The following is a 22384-nucleotide window of genomic DNA, read 5'->3' on the forward strand; positions in this document are numbered from 1 at the left end:
TCTTATTTTCCCCCCTAATTTTTCCTCAATCTCTCTTAATTGACTTAAAAAGTCCTTTTTAAGTAGTTCCAAGAACTCTTTTTGGGCTTGTGACCATTTGACATTTCTCACTGAAAAAGGAGTGGCTATTTTTAGCTCCACTATCTTCCTCTGAATACGAACCCAGATCTTCTCTATCCCCATAGTATTTGTCTATGATTGGGTTCTTGCTCTTTTGCTTACTCATTTTTATTTCTATTTTGTTTTATTTTATTTTTTGCAGCTTATTATCATAATCAAATTCTAGTCCTGAGGTATGGGGAATGATACTCCAAGCCTCAGGTTCTTCTTACTGTTATTTTCTGAGCTTCGTCCAGGGGCCCAACTTTGGGTACTCTTCTCCACCCCTAAGCCATGTCCAGGACTTCCAGCCATGCTGTCCCACAAATGCTTTTACTCCCTGTGGTCCCTCCAGTAGCTGCAAACTTCAACTGTTCTCTCTGTCCTGGAAAAAAAGCCAGGGACTCTGTTCTCAAGCAAATATCCATAATCAGCAGGGTCCCTTGCCTCTCTATACTGTACTCACCAAGTGTGTACCAGCTCCTTTTCCCCCTGAGCCACAGCCTGGAACCACAGCTGGTCAGGAAAGCTATGCTTCACATCCCTCGGCAATGGAAGCTCCTTCAATCTTCTCCTGCTCAGCCATATGAACCCACACACACACACACACACACACACACACACACACACACATATATATATCTTTACAAAATCCATGAGGTCAAAGTTCCTGAGGCTGCCTCCCAATCTAGCTGCCCTCAGGGCTTCTTGTTTGTTGATTTCACAGAATCAGCCAGGAGGTGTCTGCCCTTCACTCAGGCCAAACTTCTACTCCTGGACATCAAGTCTTTTCTGGGGTTTCTCAGGTTGTTTTAGGAGGACAACTGCTTTACCCTGACTTTTATTTCTGCTGCTCTTTAATCACTTTGAGGCAATGTTGCATCCTTTTTTGTGGAAGAAATTTGGAGAGCCTAAAGTCTTCTGACCTATTCTGCCATCTTCCCAGAATCCTTTCCCAACCTGTTTCTTTTTAAAACTCTGAAAAACATGGAAATAAATGGACCTTTCCTCAATACAGTAAATAACATCTATATAAGTCCAAGAGAAAATATTATATTTAATAGAAAAAAATTTAGAAGCCTTCTTAATAAGGTCAGGGAGAAAAGCAAGGATTGTCATTATCACCACTACAACTTAACAAAGTGCTAAGATGATACCCTACAGCAATAAGAGAAATCAAGGGAGTAACATGGGCTAAGGAAAAAAAAAAAGGAAACAAAATTAATTTTCTGAAGACCATTCAGCTTACTTAGAAAATTCTAAAGCAACAAAAAACTAATTGAAACAATTCAACCAAGTTTCAAGATATTTTTAAAAATGGACAAAAATCATCATCTCTGTATATTACAAACAAAACTCAGCACAAAGAACTAGAAAGGGAAATTCCATTAACAAAACTACAGAAGCTATAAAATATTTGGTAGTATATCTACTAACATGCACCTAGTAAATATATAAATCCAACTATAAAGCAGTAGAAATAAACACAGACCTAAATAATTGGTAGGGCATGGGTAGGGCAAACCAATATAATAAAAAGTCTAACTAAATCAATTCACTTATTCAGTACTTTTGAACATAACATAATAACTACCAAAAAATTCATAAAGAGTGAACAAAAGTCAAGAATCTCAAAGAAAGGGAGTCTATTGATATCAAATCTGTCTCAAATTGTACTACAAAGTAGTAATCATTAAAATTATTTGGTACTGGTCAAAAAAGAGAAGTCAATTAGTAGAAAATACTGGGTACACAACATATAGAAGAAGCAAACAAACAATGTTGCTTAGTGCTTTATAAATCTAAAGATCCTTGTTAAAGGGGAAAGGATTCACTATTTGACAAAAACTGCTGAGGAAACTATACAGCAGTTTTAATACCTCATAACACATACCAAAATAAGCTCCAAATCTATGCATGACCTAGATACAATAAAAAGAGCAGCAATGAAGAGATTTCCTTTCAGATGTATAATAGAAGAGCTCACAATTAACCTATTGAGGGGCAGCAGGTGGCACAGTGGATAGAGTACTGGCCCTGGATTCAGGAGGACCTGAGTTCAAATCCAGCCTCAGACACATAACACTTACTAAGCTGTGTGACCCTGGGCAAGTCACTTAACCCCACTGCCTAGCCAAAAAAATAAATAATTAACCTATTGAGAGGATCACAAAATGATTATTTTGATAATGTATAATTTAAAAGTTTTTGTAAAAACACATGTAATACAATAATATAATGTAATAATACAAGAGAAGTGGATAAATGGGAAAATAATCTTTGCCACAAGTTTCAATGATAAAAGTCTCATATCCAAGAAAAATAATGAACTAATTTATAAGATTAAAAGCCATTCCCTAATGGAGAAATGATCAACAGATATGAACAGGTAGTTTTCAAAGGAAGTTTAAATTGCCAACAAGGAAAAAATGCGTCATCACTAATATTTAGAAAAATGCAAGTGAAAGCAGCTTTAGATCCCATCTCAACCCATCAAACTGGCAAAGATGACAAAAGAAAATGACAAATGTTGAAGGGGCTGTGGAAAATTGACATATTCACAGACTATTGATGAAATCCTGGATCCAGTCATTCTAGAAAGCAATTTTGAACCATGCCACCAAACTTACTGAACTATATAAACTCTGACCCAGCTGTATCATCACTACTACACATAAAAGAACTTAAAGGGGAAAAGAACCTACATATTAAAAATTTTTTTTTGAGGCAACATTGCCTCAAAGTGGTTAAAGAGCAGCAGAAATAAAAGTCAGGGTAAAGCAGTTGTCCTCCTAAAACAACCTGAGAGGACCCCAGAAAAGACTTGATGTCCAGGAGTAGAAGTTTGGCTTGAGTGAAGGGCAGACACCTCCTGGCTGATTTTGTGAAATCAACAAACAAGAAGCCCTGAGGGCAGCTAGATTGGGAGGCAGCCTCAGGAACTTTGACCTCATGGGGAGAGAGAGAGAGAGAGAGGGGGAGAGAGGGGTGTGTGTGTGTGTGTGTTGGGTTCATATGGCTGAGTAGGAAAAGATTGAAGGAGCTTCCATTGCCGAGCTCTTCTATTATACATCTGAAATTTTTTAAAAAAATTATAGCAGCTCTTTTCTGAGTAGCCAAATATTGGAAATTAAGGTGCTGTGTTCTTGGGGAATGTTTAAATAAATTCTGGTATGAGAATATAATGGGTTATTATTGTGCCACGAGAAATAACTAAGTGTACATTTTAAGAGGAAACTGAGGATTTATGAACTGAAGCAAAACAAAGTGAACAGAACTAAGAGAATAATTTATTCAATGAGAAAAGCAACTTTGAAAAACTACAGAACTCTGTTTTAATGAAGCAATAAACCACAAGTAAGAAGACTGAGAATGATATAATGCTATTCAAGTGATGAATGTTGAGAGAGACAAACTGAGATATGACCAACGTCAGGGTGCAGTTTTGCGGGGCTGTACCTGTTTGTGATGATGGCTTTATTTTTTCATTCCTTTTAAAAATGTTTTTCATTTGAGAAAAGTACACTGGGATGGGGGGGAGGAGCTAGGTGGCCCAATGGATAGAGTGCCAGCCTGGAGTTAGGAAGACTCACCCTTCCTGAGTTCAAATCTGGCTTTAGACACTTACTAGTTTTGTGACCCTAGGCAAGTCACTTAACCCTGTTTCCTCATCTGCAAAATGAGCTGGAAAAGAAAATGTCAAACCACTCTAGTATCTTTGCCAATAAAACCCCAAATACGGTGCAAAAGAGTTGGACGTGACTGAAAAACAACAATACACTGTGAGTTGGACGTGACTGAAAAATAACAATACACTGTGTACAGTACAGATTATGAAGCAATATAAAAATAAACACGTTTATTTTTTAAAACACCACAAAAACCAAGAATGAAAACAATTCCTACTCAGGAGTTTACATTCTAATGGAGAAAACAAATACACGCATAAATGTATACAGAATAAATATAAAAAGAACAAGTACAAACAAAGGAATTAAATATAAGGTGGTTTGGGAAGGAAGGCACTAACTAGCAGGTGGGGGATATCAGAAAAGACTTCATGTAGAGGGTGGTTACTCATATTTTCAGTCCATTTCATGTGCATTTGTGATGACGTTTTAGGGGATCATCCAGAACCTTTGCAATTAAAGCATTTTCAACAACTGGGGTATTGGTATTTTTAATTTGTTCCAACATAGCTTGCCTTCTTGTAATACCAAACACAAAGGAACATAATGTGCTCCCCACTGTCTTAAAAGTCAAACTGATTATCCAAAATGGTTTCAAATAGGGAAAGCCTGAATCCCTACATTTATTTCTTAGAATTGTATGTGCAATTTCATCACATTGGCCAGAGTAATAAACCAAACATCAGAATTTCCAGAGCCTAAATTACAAATATTTCAAGTTTTCCACCAGCCAGTTAGTCAACAAGCCTTTAAGTGCTTATTAAGCACCAGATACTGTGTTATGCCCTGGGAATACAAATACAAGCAAAAAGAAAGACAATCCCTGCCTTTAAGGAGCTTACATTTTATTTTAATACCGGAAGACAACACACAAAAGGAAGCTGAAAATTAAGGGTGGAGAAGTGTGAGAGTGGGATAAGGTGGAAAAAGTCTGGAGCGCAGCCTGGAGAGAAATGAAGATATGATGGGCTTGGGCATATTCCTTAAATGGAAGTTCTAAGAGAAGTCATCAGAATACAGGGAATGGCCAAAGGGGCAGAGAGTACACAGAATTCTTGCTGCATAAAACCCTGGCTGGCACTGCCTTACTTAGCAGTTTCATCTCCCTCCCGTCCATGATATGAATGATGAGCAGTTGGGCTTTGAGGCTGATCTTGTACTTACTGAAGGATTATTAATGATAAAAATGACAAGGAAGTAATTTCAATATTTTATAAGGGGAAACTTTAAATCTTAATTAGAGCTGACCAACGATGGATCATGTTACTTTGATAGATACTGAGGTCGCTATTACAGAAAGACATTAAGTAGAGGCTAGATGACTATTTGTTAGTCATGTTGTAAACTTAATGCATGTTTCAATATGATGGACAGACTAAAGGATTTCTGACATCCTTTTTGACTAGAATTTTGGGTCATCCAATTTCACAGTGGATTATTTAAATATATAACTTAAACATCTTAGAAGGGTTAAAAATCCTTAAGAAGATATGTAACTATTTCTTACCTCTGAAGCAGTAGCTGCAATGTTAATGTTGCTCGACTGCCCGTTCATTAGGTCCATATTTCCCACATCAGTTCTTGGCCTTCTGTTTACTGTAGTAGGGCTCTGATTATTTCAAGTCCAAGGCAACAAATACATTATTCCTATAAATAAATGTTGATAAAGGGTAAAGTTAGAATATTTGCTTCACTAGGATCTAGATTTAGAAGACAAGTTTAAGTAAAATGAAGCCAAACATATCAATAAGACTCCTCCCTTGGAAAAAGAAAAAAAAAAGATCATCATTGAAGCACATTTTAAAATAATAAGATACATAAGAAAACAGAAGAAATGGCAGAGGAAAACACAGATGAGCAGGACGGCTTTGCAAATTCACACATTTATTTTATACTTAAAAAGGTGCTCAATTTCATGTACAATTCTTTTTCTATTTTATTTTGTATAGAGAAATGTTTGCTTTATTTGGTGTTAAATACAGAATAAAACCCCACAAAATTTAAAGCAAAAAAATAAGATAAAATGATGCCAATTGTAGACTAAATACAGTTTTTTATACTCCATATTTAATATGCAGGCATGGTAGCACATTCCTGAAAACTCCTGGATTGAGGCTGGTAAATCACTTAACTTTAGAAGTTCTGAGCTAAAAGGTATCTGCACTAAATTCGACACCAATATGGCAGGACAGAGTTCCAGGCTGCGTGGGCCACGTCAGAAATGGAGGAAGTCAAGGCTCCCACAATCAATCAGTAATGAGATTGGGCCTGTGAGTGGCCTGAGCAAGTTAGCGAGGCTCAGGGTTGCTCCTTCTTCCCTCCAAAAAAATTGCTGACTTTAAAACATGGACATGGCAAGTAACAAGTGCTACTGACATTTACACAACATTTAAAAGTTTGCAAAGCACTGTATATAGATTTTATCCTCACAATAGGTATTATCCTTATATAGAAAATGAGGAAACTGAGGCTGAGAGGAGTTAAATGACTTATCCAAGGCACCAAATAGCAAAGTGGGATTAAAATTCAATCTTCCCGACTCCAAAAAGAAATCCAAAACAATTCTATGCACTAAACTACTTGGTTATATTTTAACACTAAACCATTGATATGGGAGTCCTTCTTATGTACAGGCAGCCCTCTAATTTGTTAAATTTTTAAAAAAATACAAAACTAAAAGGAATAAAAATGAGAAAACTATCAGGCACAATTTGAACAAGCTTGTTGATGCTGAAAAATTAGAAATGGACAATGAATTGACAACATAAATAGACCGCTATTACAAAAAAAGCAATACAGCCTAGAAATCACGTTAGCAAGGCGATATTTGATCTTGCAAAGTAGAAATATGGTATCCAAGGGCAAAATGGAGTTATATAGTGTAAGGCCACTTATAGGAATATGCAGCAAATAGTGGAAAATTATGAGCAGTACCACCTCAAAGAATAGCAAGAAGCAGTGGAGAGACAAACAAGTTTAAAGAAATCTTGACAAGAGATCCAACTAAGTAAAGTATAACTTAAGGACAAAACTAGAGAGTAAAAGACATGAAAAGTGGAAGATTTTTGTAAACTTTTTTCTACCACATACAACAGAACTCTCATACATGGACCATAAGATTATCTTCCTGATATGTTGCATGAATCATAAAAAATGACAACAAAGAAAACAAGGATAGGAAGAGCAGCTGGACTGGACCAAATATATACAGAAGAGGTTATACTGGTGGCAACACAATTCCGAGGACATGAAGGACCAATTCTCAAAGTATCTGGAAGGGGGGAATACAGCAAAGGCATGGTAAAATTCTAGATCTTATGATCTTAATTGTAGTGCCTCCCCTCTGTTGACTATTTAGCTTGTCTCTACATGATTATTTGAATATTATCTCCCCCATTAGACTGTGAACTCCTCAATGAGTTCACAGTGCTTGGTATATGGCAGGCACTTAATAAGTACTTACCCACTGACTGGTTTTATACAGCACAGAGAAGGAGGCAGCATAGTTCAGTGGAAAGAAAACTGGACTTGGAGTCAGAGAAACTGGATTCAAATCTTGACTTTGCTATTAATACTGGGAAAGTCACTGATGTAGCCTCAGTTTTCTCACCTCTAAAATGAGGAGGCTGGAACAGATAGCCTTTGAGGACCCTTCCAGCTCTTAAATATATAATTCTATGAATACAAGTGCCTCCCCTAAAGAAGAGTAAGAATATTAACACAGGGGGCTGCTGGGTGGCACAGTGGATAGAGCATTGGCCCTGGAGTCAGGAGGACCTGAGTTCAAATCTGATCTCAAACATTTGCCACTTACTATCTGTGTGACCCTGGGCAAATGAATTAACCCCATTACCTAAAGGCCCCTCCCAAAAAAAGAATATTAACACAAATAAGAATTTTTTATGAGAACAGTTTATATACATGGTGAAGACAGTTTGATAGAAGGATAAGAACAGGATAGGCAGGCTTTCTCAAATGCTGTTCCATACCAGACAACATTTTTATTGGAAAAGGAAATGATAAACCACTTTATCAAGTATCTTTATCAAGAAAACCCCAAAGGGAGTCACAGAGAGCTGGACATGACTGAAATGACTTGAAAAATAACAACATTTTTACAGTCACAAAACTGAAAGAAAAGTAGAGTCTTTCAATCAACAAGCATTTCTTAAGTACTTTCTGTATGGCAGGTACTATGATAGATTCTAAAAATAGAAAAAGACAATATATCACTTTACCTCTCAAAGAGCTTACATTTGATCAGGGAAGATATGTGACTATAAAAGTATAAATAGTAAATATACGCAGAATAAATATGAAACAAACACAGGTTGATGTATGAGAGATGACATCTTTATGATGGGAACTTTATAAGAGGCAGGTACAACAGAGGAATAGCACTTTCAGACTGAAATTATATTAAGCAGGACTAATCAATACCATCTAGTACTGGATAAAAGGAAGAGAGGGAGGGAAGGGGGGGAGTAGAGGGGAGGGGAGGAGGAAGGAAGAAAGGAAGAAAGAAAGAGAAAGAGAGAGAGAAAAAAAGAAAAAGAAAGAGAGAGAAAGAAAGAAAGAAAGAAAGAAAGAAAGAAAGAAAGAAAGAAAGAAAGAAAGAAAGAAAGAAAGAAAGAAAGGAAGGAAGAAAGGAAGGAAGAAAGGAAGGAAGAAAGGAAGAGAGAGAAAGAAAGGAAGAAAGAGAAAGAGAGAGAAAGAAAGAGAAAGAGAGAGAGAAGAAAAAGGAAGGAAGGAAGGAAGGAAGGAAGGAAGGAAGAAAGAGAAAGAGAGAAAGAAAGAAAGAAAGAGAAAGAAAGAAGGAAGGAAGAAGAAGGAAGGAAGGAAGGAAGGAAAGAGAAAGAAAAGAAAAGAAAAGAAAGGCAATGACAACAAAAGAAGGGTATAGTCAGTATTGGAAGATATGTGAAAAGATAGGCACATTAGTACATCATAGATGGAACTGTGAATCAGTACAAACATTTTGGAAAGCAGTTTGTAATCATGCAAATAAAGCTACTAAAATGTCCATATCCTTTAATCCAGAGATTCCACAAGTAGGCTAATTCCCCCAGGGGGCAACTGATTAAAAGAAAACACGTATCAAAATATTCATAAGCAGCACTTTTTTGTGATAACAAAGGATTAGAAACAAAAGAATATGTCTACTGACCAAGGAATCATTAAACAACTCATGCTACATGAATGTAATAGAATATTACTGTGCTATAAGAAATAATGATATGATGAATCTAGATAAACTGATGGAGAGAAGTAGATAGAATAAAATAATATGCACACTGTCACATTATAAGTGGGAAAAACATAAAAAATACATCAAAATTCAGTGCTGCAGAATTACAAATAGATATAGGTTAAAAGAAGAGATATGAGAAGACATCCTTCCCCCAACCCTTTGCAGAGGTAGAAAATCAGTAAGTGTGACATTGCATACAGTTATATTGATTTTCCTCCCTTTTTCTTTAAAAAAAAATAGTTATATGGGGTTAAAGAGGAGAAAGGGAAGGATACTAGGGGAAATTATAGTAACGTAAAGCAGTAGTGTCAAATTCAAATAGAAACAGAGGGTTTTGATCACTATAAAATGATCCCTGCAGGCTGCATATTGACTTAATTTGAAAATGTAGTATTGTCTATGTTTTATTATATTTTAATTTGTTTGTTTAGTATTTCCCAATTACATTTTAATTTGGTTCAGGCAGCATCTAGGAGTGTTTGACACCTTTAATGTAAAGAATTACACCAATAAAAATTTATTCAAAAATTAGTTTCAAACCACTCTGAAGTACATTATTTCATATACTCCTAGAAACCTTGTAGATGAGCAGGGTAGATGAGAAACAAACTTATCTGAGGTTACAGCGCTAGTAAAAACAAAGATTACTGTTCTTATATAAACAAGCACTAAATACTGAAGAAAGCAACAAATCGCACAAGCAGCAAATTGTTACAGTGGAAAAAGAGCTGGAGTAGGAGTGTGAAATTTTAAGTCCTTGCTCTGACAGTTTCTAGGTGTATATGTCATCTCACCTCTAAATTTGTTTTCTCAACTGTAAAATGGGAATGATAATGCTTATACTACATAGCTCACAGAGCTATACAGGAAGTATTTTATAAACCTTAAACGTGAGCGATTAGTAACTGGCAAAGTCAAGACTGCCCAGTCCATGACATAGCCCTCTACACTTGACTGCAAAGTCAGGAGACCTGGATTCTACTTCCTACTTGTCTAAGTTCACACTATAAAATGAAAGAGTTTGGACCAGGGGCAGAGAACATGTGGCCTCAAGGCCATATGTAGCCCTCTAGGTCCAAAAGGATTGGTTTGGATTCAGTTAAGGTGCTGTACCTTTGAGGACCTAGAGGGCTACATGTGGACTCAAGGACTCAGGTTCCCCACCCCTGGTTTGGACTAAAAGATCTCTAAAGTTCCTCCTAATTTTAAAATTCAACAACTTAAAGATTGTTCTTGCTAGAAAAATGTTTGGTTCCTTCAAAGACATACAATTTAAAATAATCTACACGTGTTAAAATGTACAATATCTCTACTATACCTTTTGTTTATGAATTGATTTCCTTCTCTTTATCTTTTTTCTATTACAAGGATAATGAAATAAATAGGTTCTCAAAATACCTGCCTCAACTCTCCAAATTCCAACTCTTTCCCCCTCCTGTCCCACTGCTTCCTCCCATATTACCCTTCCTTCCTTCTCCCCTTTCTTCCACCCCTAAGTTATTTTCTCCCATTAAAATGTAAATTCCTTGAAGGCAGGACAGTCCTCCTAACTTGCATTTGTGTACTTAGTGCTCAGCACAGAGCAGGGAATATAGTACAGTGTCTCCCTCTCTCTTTTCTCTCTCCTCATACCTTCCCCCCCTCCCATCTGATAATACTGGGCAGACTTTTCCTTATACTCTTTCCTTGCCTTTCATGACAGTGAAGTATCATGACATTCCATTCCTATCTTTCTCACTATTTCTTCTCTCCTTCTATAGTCTAATTTTTTTTTCTGTCCCTTTAACACTAAAACGCGGCTTCCAACCTTTGGCTCCTCTGTACATTCTCTTTTGACTATTTTATTCACTCCTTAGGACTTCAATTATCAATCTTTATATCTAGCAATAGTCTCCACTTGACTGTTTTCTATTAATACCTCAGATTAATGTTCCAAAATAAACTTAACACCTTTCTCAAGAAACCTTTCCCTTTTTGCTTCAATATTTCTACTAAAGGTACTAACAATGACTCTACCTCTTAACCAAGCTCAAAACCTCAGTCATTTCTGCTTTCTTCCTCCTCTTCATTCTGCATATCCATCAAGTCATGAGAATTTGCTCCTTCCTTTTCGTTGCCATTTACACTATGTTGAAGTTCGGGTGATTATAACTCACTTGAATTTTTTACAATAGCTAAAGATAAAAGAATTATGACTTCTAAAAAAGGATAAGAAAGAATCCAAGGATGGAGTTGAGCTTCTTACAAAAACGGAAGTAAGGTTGAAGGGGAAGAGTCATTGAGATGTAACAGTGATGTAAAAAAAAGAACATCATCAAAAAAATTTTTTTTCAAGAAAGGAAGGATACAGAAGAGTAGACAGGCTAAAGGAAATAGGAAACAAAGTACAGAAAGGGAAGACATAAGGCTACTCAATAACTTGAGGTGAGCATATTAGTTTAAAACACTCTTTCTGGCGCCCCACTCTGCTAATCACTTGGGTTACCTGTCTTCAGCAACTAAGAAAAATCTTTTTTGCAATGGAAAGCACTTTTTTTTTAACTTCCAAACTTCAGAGTTAATTTTTTAAATAAAAGCTTATTTCCATGAGCAAGGGAAGACTGAAGCAGGAGTTTCTAGAAGGTACACTGAAAGTCTGGGCTACTGTAATAGGGTTACCAAAAAAACAGCACAGTGCCTGGCACATAGTAAGTAATAAATGCTCTATCCATCTAATCCTCAGTCACTTGTAATCTTGGCTTTGACGCCATTATTTTAAAAAACTGATCTTTAAAGTTGTAACCACTTAATTACTAACCCAAATGGACTTGACTCAGTCATCATCATCCTTGACCTTTTGTAGCATGGCACAAATATAAAATAACCTAATTAATATCCTAATTAACAGAACATGAAACAGAGATCTTAAGTAATCCAATCTCAGAAAATGGAACTGAACTATCCATAAAGGATTGTGGGGTGGGAGTGGGGTGGGGGTGGCTAGAGAATGAGAGATCAGACTCTGGTCCAGGCAGATTCACAGGTGAATTCTTACAAATGTTTAAACAGTAATTAATACCTATGCTACACAAGAGGCAATTAGGTGGCACAGTAGATAGAGCACTACAGTAAGGAAGACCTGAGTTCAAAACCAGCCTCAGACACTTACTAGCTGTGATCCTGGGCAAGTCACTTAACCGTTTGCCTCAGTTTCCTCAACTGTAAAATGAGCTGGAGAAGGAAATGGCAAACCACTCCAGTTATCTTCGTCAAGAAATCCCCAAATGGGGTCATAAAGAGTCAGACACGACTGAAATGACTAAACAATGACAGCAAACAACATGCTACACAGATTGTCCTAAGAACTCTTTTTAATGAAACAAATACAGTCCCAATACCTAAATAATAGTCACAATGAAGATAAGGCAAAGAATTATAGACCACTATCACTAAAGAAATAAATGTAAAAAATGTTAAGTAAAATCTTAGCCAAAAGATTAGTAACCCGAAAGTACTCTTGCTACCACGACAATGCCTTGTCCTGACTTCCTCTGTTTCATTAAGTGGTTCTTCCTCTTTTCAATCCCTAATTGTGAGCATTCTCCAAGGCTCTGACTGATTCCCATATTTACAATTATCATCACTATCTCTCTCAAATCTATATATCCAGCTTTAATCTCTTTCCCTGAACTCCAGGTTTTCATTTCCAACTAAGTAAGTGCCTGTTGCACATCTCTGTTCTCACTGGCACCTCAAAGTCAACAAATCCCTGCTGCACACACAACCCTTTAAACTAACCCTCATCATCCCCCGCCCAATCGAAATTTCCTATTTTCACCTGTCAATGATGCTCAAAATCTTGGAGTCATTCCTGACTCTTCCATTTCATCCTCTACATCTAATCAGTTGTGAAATTCTGTCAATTTTTTCTTCGCAAAATCTATGGAATTCATACCCTTTTCTTCACTCAACCACCCTAACTTGAAGGCGTCATCACCTCTCTTTAAGACAATTATAAAGGAATCTGAGCTGGTCTCCCTGCCTCTTCAGTCTCTCTCTTTGCCTGTCTGTAATTGACACAAATATTCTTCCTAACACATAAATCCTACCATGACACTCCCAGGGACAAAAATCTTCTGTGGCTCTCCAGTGCTTGTGGGATAAAAATAAAATTTCATCAGCCTGAAATTTGAGGCCCTAAATCATATGGCCCATCCCATCTTTCTTACTTTCACATTACACTCTTTCACACATTCTATATTATAGCCACAATGCAGTAATACCTATTCCCTAAATTCAACAAGCCATTTTCTGCTCCTGCATTTTCATCGGCACCCCCTAGCCCCACAGAACAGCAGAATAACAACAATTTTGAGTTGGAAGAGATTTCTGTAGTCATCCAGTACAATGAATAGCTAAGAGAAACTCTCACTACAACATATCTGACAAATGGTCAAACAAGATCTGCTTGAAGGCCTTCAAGGAAGGGAAAAACCACCACCTTCCAAGGAAGCCCAGGGAGGATCTGGGTTAAATTTTTACCTCTCATGTTTACTACCTGTGGGCAAGCCTCTTAATCTCCCTGGGTCTCAATTTCATTATTTGTAAAATGAGGAGGGTAAGGGAAGGGTTGGATGAGATGGCCTTTAAGGCCTCCTCCAGCTCTAGATCTGATATAGTAATTTCATACAGCTCTAATTATTAACAATTTCCCCCTGACATCAAGCCTAAATTTGCTTCTTTGAAATTTGTACCCACTCACTATTCCTGGTTCTGCCTTCTGGGGCCAAACAAATCAAGTTTATGTAATCCCTTTCAGTAGGAACTTCCTTCAAGTACTTGCCATCTATCTCTCCCTCCCTTGACTCCTCCTTCCCCCAAGCCTTTGTTTTCTCTAGCATCTCCAGCTCCTTCAACCAATCTTTATATGACATGGACTAACGGTCTTTCACCACCAACTCCCTTCCTGACTGAACTCCTGGACTTCATCACAGTCTCTAGTAACCCCCCATTCTACAAGATCACATCGATTCTTAAACTCACACTCTTCAGTATGGCCTACCCCTGGGGCCCCTCCCTCCCTCTGATTGGAGAAGATGGAAGATGGATAGCAGAAAGCTCCTCCCAAGTCCTCCATTTAAAGAGGGAGCCCAGGGCAGACATATCATTTCCTACAAGACCGCACTTCTCTGGACTTCATCACGCTCTGGTACCCTTCCCCTACCTTCTAATGCCTCAGTTTTTTTTTAATGTGTGTTTTCCTCCATTACGTTGTAAGCTCCTTGAGGGCAAGTACTATCTTTTGCTTTTCTTTTTATCTCCAGCAGTGAGCACATGCATGGCATACAGTGGGTCCTTAAAAAATGTTTAATGACCATTGACTATCTTGACTGCTGTCCTCTGAAACACTCCCATTTAACAATGTCCTTCTTAAATGACTATGTAGGAAATAACATAATATTCCAGACGTGGTATTCCCCAAACAAGTGCAGAAGGGGTGCCATCTCCTTATTCCTGAATGCCAAGATCACATCAAAGTTCTTTGGCTGCCACTAATCACAACGCTGACTCACACTTAACTTCAATCAGTCAGGTGTCAACCTATGAAGCCTTTCCCAGATTTCCAGACGAAGGCTTTTTCTCTCTCCTAAAGTTATCCTAGAACACTGCCACCATCTCAGCCTGCCACCCTGTATTACACTTGTCTTTTCCATGGCAATCTTCTTGAAGGCTGGGGTATGGGGGGACACTGCAGCCCTGTTGTTTTTATCTTTGTTTCCTCAGCCCTTATCCTTCAGTACCTTGCATAAAGTAAGCACTTAACAAGTGTTTGTTAAATTAAAATATCTAATGAAGGAATAGTGGAGAACTTAAGATTTTTCCTTAATCAAAAACCTAATGATATATTCCACATAAATATCCCCATTTCCTTCTTAGCTTGGCATTCATATCATTTCACAAAATGTTTCAATTAAAATTTTTTCATTTGCTCACTATATCTTTGTTCACCATATCGAAGGTATTCTTTCCAACTTTGCTCTCGCCTAAATAATATCTTATGATCCAGCTCAGGTAATGCCTTCTTCATATTTCCCTGCACTGTTGCTGCTCCAGCTAAAAGCAACCTTTCTCCTTCCAGTGAACTTTCCTAGCAGTTAATACATATCTCATGTACTGTTTGACCCTTACATAGCATACCTTTAATCCTCCCCATTAGACTGCTATCCCCTTCAGGAATTAGCCGAGTGTCTAAGACATATTAAATACTCAAATATTTGTTGATTACAACCAAAATTCTAATTGTAGAATCAGAAGTCAATCAGCATAAGGATGAAAATATGTTTGGGAAAGCACTGAGCACATCATTGGCTCTCAAACACTCGAAAAGAAAATAACTATTTCGGCCTTCAGATGTTTAGTAAGTTTATCATCACTCTTTTATTTTATTTATTTATTTAGGCAATTGGGGTTAAGTTGACTTACCCAGCATCACACAGATAGTAAGTGTCAAGTGTATGGTGTGAGGCCGGATTTGAACTCAGGTCCTCCTGACTTCAGGGCTGGTGCTCTATTCACTATACCACCTAGTGCCTTTCATTTTAATACTTTATGTGAAGCTTCTAAATACAAGGAGCTTATTTCTACAAGAAATTTGACTTTTATGTGCCTTTATTTTTATTCAGTCTTACAAACAAGAAAATTGGTCTAAAAACATGTTATAAGTACAATGAACTGTCTTAATTTCATCTAATTACTGTATATACATCTATACTTACGTGATTTCATTTTTGTCTCTGTAATCCCACCTGAATCTAATTCATAATCTTTAAAACTGACTGGACATTTCCCCCATTTCTGCTGCTACACCATATCTAACTTGGTAATTAAGACTTTATATAAGGACATTTTAGTTTTTAAATAAATTTTAATATTTTAAAAATAATTTAAAAATAAATTACAATCCACGCAGTATCTAGTAAGAATTAATTCCACCTTAAATTCATAATTCAATAGTGCCCCCTAGTGTTAAGAAAAAACACTGTGCTCAAATTTAGGAGAACATAAATTAAATTAAAATAGTGGTTGATGAGACTGGTTTCCTGGATAAAACATTCAACATTAAGCACTTTATGAAGCACCTAAAAATGTAATATAGTATGTAAGAGAACTAGGAGAGATACAAATGAAAGTGGCTATTGGATTTTAGTTGTAAATTTGGATAGTTTTAAACACAAGGGAAAATAAAGAAATAATTCAAATTAATATTAAATAATTGCTTTTCTATATCCTATGTGTTCAACATTTTTCATCATCAAAATACTTACAGAGCAAAATTTGGCCAAAGTGCTATTAAAATCTACTATGAAAAAAATATTTTTACAGCAAATCCAGTCATAATTACACTCAAAACTTGTTAACCAATATTTATGACAATGATATCTAATTTTTAAAAAAGCATGATAAAACCTTCATTACACTATGTTTTTAGAAAATAATAACACATACACCAAATAGGAAAAATCACTATGTGACAAGTACCAGTTAATGCCTTGGATAATAAATACCTGATGTTTGTTAACTTAATGGGAAAAAGGGAAAGAGTAGGAGGGAAGGAGAGAGTGTTATTTGTGTACCAAAATTTATGCCCGCAAGACAGCACCACAGAATGGAGAGAAGGCCACCTTGGGAGTTAGGAAGACTTGATTTTAAATCTTGGGGTTAAGTGATGTGCCCAGAGTCACTTAGCTAGGAAGTATTTATTATGTGTCTGAGGCTGGATTCGAACTCAGGTCCTCCTGACTCCAGGGCTGGTGCTCTATCCACTGTGACACCTAGTTGCCCCCTAAATCTTGCTTATTAAACATATTATCTGTGTGACCACTGGCAAGTCACAACCTCTATTTAACTGAAAGCATTCATTTTTGGTGAAAACCCCTTCAATTCCTTGAAAGCATATAAGCTGGAAAACTCATCTGAAAAGAAATGGGTTCATGGTTCAAAATTTATAGTCACCAGAGAGATAAATGAATCCTCAATGAGAATGAGATGACAGCTAGCATTTATATAGTGCTTTAAGGTTTGCAAAGTGCTCTACATACATCAACTCATTTGATATTATCTCATTTGATCCTTACAACAACCCTGGGAGGTAGATGCTGTTATTATCATCCCCATTTTACAGATGAAGAAACAGGCAGACAGAGGTTAAATGACTTGCCCATGGTCACAGAGCTGGTAAGTGTTTGAGACTAACTTTGAACTCAGCACTTCCTGACTCCAAATCCAGTGCTTTATGCACCATGCCACCTAGTTGTCTCTAGCATATGAGTACATATGATTTGTAACAATTTTTAAAGAGATAAAGACCCTCTGGATTTTTAGACAAAGATGTCATAGAAGTTATAACTTAACATAACATTTGACATCTTAAAAAAAATTTCAAGTTTGTCAAATTATCAATCCAGAGGATAACGCTCACTCACTTAAAAGCACAGGTAGATACAAATAAATTATAGAGTTAATTTACTTTTCACTGGATAGTCTTAACTCCACAGAACTTGAGTATTCAAGTAACTATATGTATTGGCTCTGACACATCTCACATTTTATCCAGAAGTTAACACTTTATGGCTGGTAGAAACAGAAAGGAGATACTTGAGACAGCTCACATACTGTGAACAAACCCTCATTTGAACTCAACACTAAAAGGTTACTGTTTCTTTAAATAGAGCTGCCCAGAGAGCAATGAATGCTTGTTGCACCTAATGACTAACATATCAAAGAGGTTCTAACAGCTCTGTTACAGATGGGAACATTTGTCCCGAACCAGCAAGGATTTTTTGTTCTCTGGCAAGCTGAAATCCTGGAACCAGATGGCATTAGGACCCTGTGAAAATTCTGTCAAATAACTTAACTCTTACTTTTGTTAAAGTATGCTCAAATCCAGACTTTCCTAAATAATACCAATTCAACAATTACTTTGTTTCTGAAGATGCCCAAAGCATTATTTACCAGAAGTCTAAGTTTAAAGAATGGTATTTTAGTGCTTCAAGGGTAGAATGCCAAAAAATAAAATTTCAGAATAGAAAGTTAAGAGAGTAACAAAGTGCAGAAAAAGGAGCCCTTTCTGTAGCCCTTCTTTAATTCTGGTCTGGTGCCACTGCTCTGGAATTACCTTTAAAAATGAAGGGGAAAAGATGGAAATAACAGTGACTTCCAAAGCCACCTACTCATTCAGATAACCCAAACATCATTTATCTAGGAACATGGTAGCAAATGTGGCCACTGACACATTTGTATATAGCATATTGTTAATTTTTTTTTTAATTTTGCCCCACAGATTCTGAACAGGTAGCTGACAACTTTACCAGAGATTTGTTAATCACATTCTTATTTAACAATCACAATACGGGGCAGTCAGGTGGTACAGTGGATACAGCTCTGGCCTTTGGAGTCAGGAGGACCTGAGTGCAAATCTGGCCTCAGACACTTAGCACTTACTAGACCCTGGGTAAGTCACTTAACTCAGATTGCCTCACCAAAAGGCAAAAAAACAAAAACAAAAAAACCCAAACCATACAATAAATATGTTGGTTTTTAAATAAAATTAAAATTCACAGTCATATTGGATAAAATGCATTGCACTCTTTATATAATCTTTTAAAATAATCAGATTTACAAAAATGCTCTATAATAGCAACTGTTATTTTATATTTCGTTTTGAAAAGTACACAAAAAACTGACTAGCTTCCTGTGCTGAAATATTATTTCATCACTTCTTACATCATGAGTTGGGTAACAGTTAACTCAACAGTCAACAGTAATAGTTGATAGTAATAGTACAGAAATGAGCCTACCTTTTCTCTCCTGTAACAGAATACAACTTTTATTCAGAACACACAAAGAGAACACTGCTACCTATGCAAAAATTTCAAATCTCCAATGCCCCAGGCAACTAAGTTATAAAGGGCAGAGAATGTACCAATCGGTATCAGTGGAAGGAGCTTCCTCACTTGTAATGAAAGCACAAACTAATCCAACAATAAATACAAACCTTCATTATTTGTATTGTTAATTGCATTCACTGCATTTATAAAAACAGTGGCAAATGGCTAAAGTAGGTACTTGGGATGTCTTGGTTTAGGAAGGGGACCAACAAAGCAGAACTGAACTGAGGCCAGTCACTTGTAGAAGCATCCTGCTATGTTACTAACCTTCTCTTTAGGGACTGACAGCCCATGTTAAATATTTCAATGTTAAAAACAAAAAAAGAAAGGGGATATGAATAGTTGTAGAGGCCACCTCTGTGTGAGGAGGTTAGAGGCCAGAAAACTGAAGGGATAAAAAGCAAAGTGAAGATTATCCGCCCAATGTCACATAACTGACGAATGGCAAATTTGGAAATCTTTATTTCAAATACACCACTTTTCCCACAGTACCATTGCATCCCAAATGCAAATTTATTTTTACCTATGGCTGAGATGGCCTGAGTATCACTGAAAATGTCATTGCCCAAGAGTCAAAGATTCAAGATCCACATAAGGAAAAATTCCCTAATACTTGGAGCTATACAAAAATGGAATGGATTGCCTCACTAGAGGGAAAGCTAGATGACCAATCACCGGCTGGAGAAGCTGTAGAAGAGATTCTTGTTCAGGTCTAGACTGGAGTAGATGATCTCCACCAAGGGGATTATGTGACCTTCTATTGACCATAACTACTGATAAACAGACTAAACAAATGGAGAAAATGGGTAATGATGGTCTCATCCAAACTTTTAATATCACAATTTATACTCAATAATAAAAATATTCACCCAGCACAATCTTTCTCTCACTCCATGAATGCTGGCCATATTCATTTAAGAAATGAATAGAAATAAGTAAAATGTAAACTCCTTGAAGGCAAGATCCTTGTCTATACAGTCAATTCTCAATAGCCACATGTTTAAATTTCACAACTTTAAGCATTTGTGTGATTTTAATAGTAGCCTCATTTTCACTTTCCTGTTGGCAACTGCACATATTCATGCCTATGTGCAGTAGAGCAAAAAATGACTCTGTCACTCTCCATTTCCAAGTTTGAAGGGTGGCCTGGCATAACTGACCAGCTGACTAGATTGTAACCTTAAGGTTAAAAGGTCAACTTGCCTCTGCTATGCTCCCGCACTCCGAGACCCTCAAGGATCTCAAACAGTGCACAAAGTAGACATCACTAACAGATTATTTCAAGCTGGTGCATCCTACATGATCTCTAACACCATCCACCAATTGTGAAGGACAGTATGTGATGTCTTAGCATCCTCTAACAGGAGCAAGACTGAAGTACCAGCAATCTCTTTTGGTTTTCAGAGAGTGGCTAAAGGTAGAAAGATTTACAGTAGTATAGTATACAATACAATGCCTTCACATCACCATCTGACACAATGGAAGATAAGATTCACTAGAAGAATTTTTAAGAATTTTATTTGGTGTATGGTATTTATGGTACTGTAGATTTCATGTGTTATGAAAAGTGACTATTGTCTGACAAGGAAAAATGTTATGCATATTACCAATTTTACTTTGTGTAAATGCATTTTTTGGGTTTTTCATGATTACTGTGTTAGGAAAAGTACATATTATCAGAATTGATGTTTTGTTATAAAGAATCATATGCAGAAAAGTATATTTCCAGCAATCTCTCAAGAAAGATTACAGCTTTTGGTGGTTACAGAAACCTAACCCCCTATTTTCCACAGGTTCAAGGTATCAGCATTTGCACTTTTGACTTGAGTGTCATTTTTTAGGAACATAATAATCATCCCCCTCCTTTGTCCTGTGAAAGTTGAGGATTGATTGTATATGTCAGCCTCCGTGATTATTAGCAGAGTACCCAAGATTAAGTACACACATAAATGTACCCTGAATTTAACTGAATTAGGTCAATGTAACTGAGAGAATTGTGGATTAGGTGTGTTATTACTTTTCCCAAAACTGCTCCCCCCATTTTGTGAATAATCCAACCCCTCTGCTTCATTTCCTTTCCCAACTAAAATCTCCTACCATTTGGTCATTCCATGTCTTATACAATCTTTTGTAAGTGTGTTGTAAAAATCTGAAACTCAATAAATTTTTTGCCACTTACTTTTTGCTCTGATGAAAGGTTTGTGGGCAAAAACAAATGATTAGTATGAACTTTTCAGATAACTAGTCGACTACTCTTTTTACCAGCTATTTTTAAAACATGGGGCTTCTTAGTGACTAGTAGGGGAGGAACCATGTTAAAAGTTAAAATTGTGATTTGTTGCAGACATGGATATCATTCCCTCCAGCTGAACATCTGCAGTTTTACACATTTATCCCTAATAGGTAAAACAAAAACAAAAACAAAAATGTGGGTAACAGGAAAATACACTTTTAGCTACTGTTTGGAAAGTATCCCCAAATGCTTGGCATAGCACCTGTGTATATAATAGATACCCCCAAAACACTTGGCTAATTGACTAAAGATCATGCAATTAAATTTGCTTAACACAAAAGGACTGGGATTTTATATATGTATAGGGTCAATAATTTCATACAATCTCAAATGTCGAAGTGACCTAAGTGAGCATCTAGTCCATAATATTTACCTGTCCCTCATGCCTCGAATGCTGGAACCAGAAAGGATTTTGACCCCAAACCCAAAACAGTCTTTTACTATGACCATACTTAAATTTTTTTCAACAAAGTAAAACCTATCAGGGTTTGAAATCTATTAGTACAGCTTTAAAGAACACAGGGTCAAATCCACTCCATTATGAAATTCTGTGGAAGCTATACACACACACACACAGTTAATATGTTACATTATAATATAATATTTCTCCATTTGTGTATAACATATACACACAGTAAGGGTTTTTTTTTTCAAATTTTCAGTGAAATTGTATAATTCAAACCTAAAAACCTTCTTAGGGTTTTCTCTATTCAGTAAAATAATACAATATTTCATAAAAATCCTAAGTTCTGTTAAAAAATCACTCCTTTAAAAAATAGCAATTTTCATGTCTAAGAATACTACATGAAAACTGTAAGAGAAATGAAAAATACTGTAGAACTTCAAACACTTTAAGCTACCCAAAATGACAACTTTGGCAAATTCATATAACACCCAAATTGGAAAAGAAATATAACTGATAACGTGTAAATTAATTATTTTCATCTAAAAGTCTTACTTTGAAAGAATTAAAATAAACCTATTGTCAGAAATAAGGTTTGCTGGAGTATTCTATTTAACCAAATTATTTTTATTATATTTCATCCTTTAGAATTCTGCCAAGTTACTTTGTATTTTTATCAAAGAATATTTTAGATGCAAATTTATGTAAAAAGAATAGTTTTTG

General features: G+C 36.4%; 1 protein-coding gene across 6 annotated transcripts in view; it reads right to left on the minus strand.

Annotated features, from left to right (window-relative positions):
• Window positions 1–22384, minus strand: part of RALGPS2 (Ral GEF with PH domain and SH3 binding motif 2) — a 257998-nt gene that overhangs the window by 152144 nt on the left and 83470 nt on the right. For all 6 annotated transcript variants that reach the window (XR_002324019.2, XM_078156472.1, XM_020984311.2 and 3 more), the window contains exon 2: window positions 5296–5435. Coding sequence is in view for 5 of the 6 variants with exons in the window: in XM_078156472.1 (XP_078012598.1) it covers window positions 5296–5352 (57 nt within the window). In the remaining variant the exon portion in view is untranslated. The remainder of the gene's footprint in view (window positions 1–5295; window positions 5436–22384) is intronic.

The sequence above is a fragment of the Phascolarctos cinereus genome, unplaced genomic scaffold (genome assembly GCF_003287225.1).
Source record: "Phascolarctos cinereus isolate Bilbo 61053 unplaced genomic scaffold, phaCin_HiC Scaffold_5;HRSCAF=322, whole genome shotgun sequence".
NCBI classification, from domain to species: Eukaryota; Metazoa; Chordata; class Mammalia; order Diprotodontia; family Phascolarctidae; genus Phascolarctos; species Phascolarctos cinereus.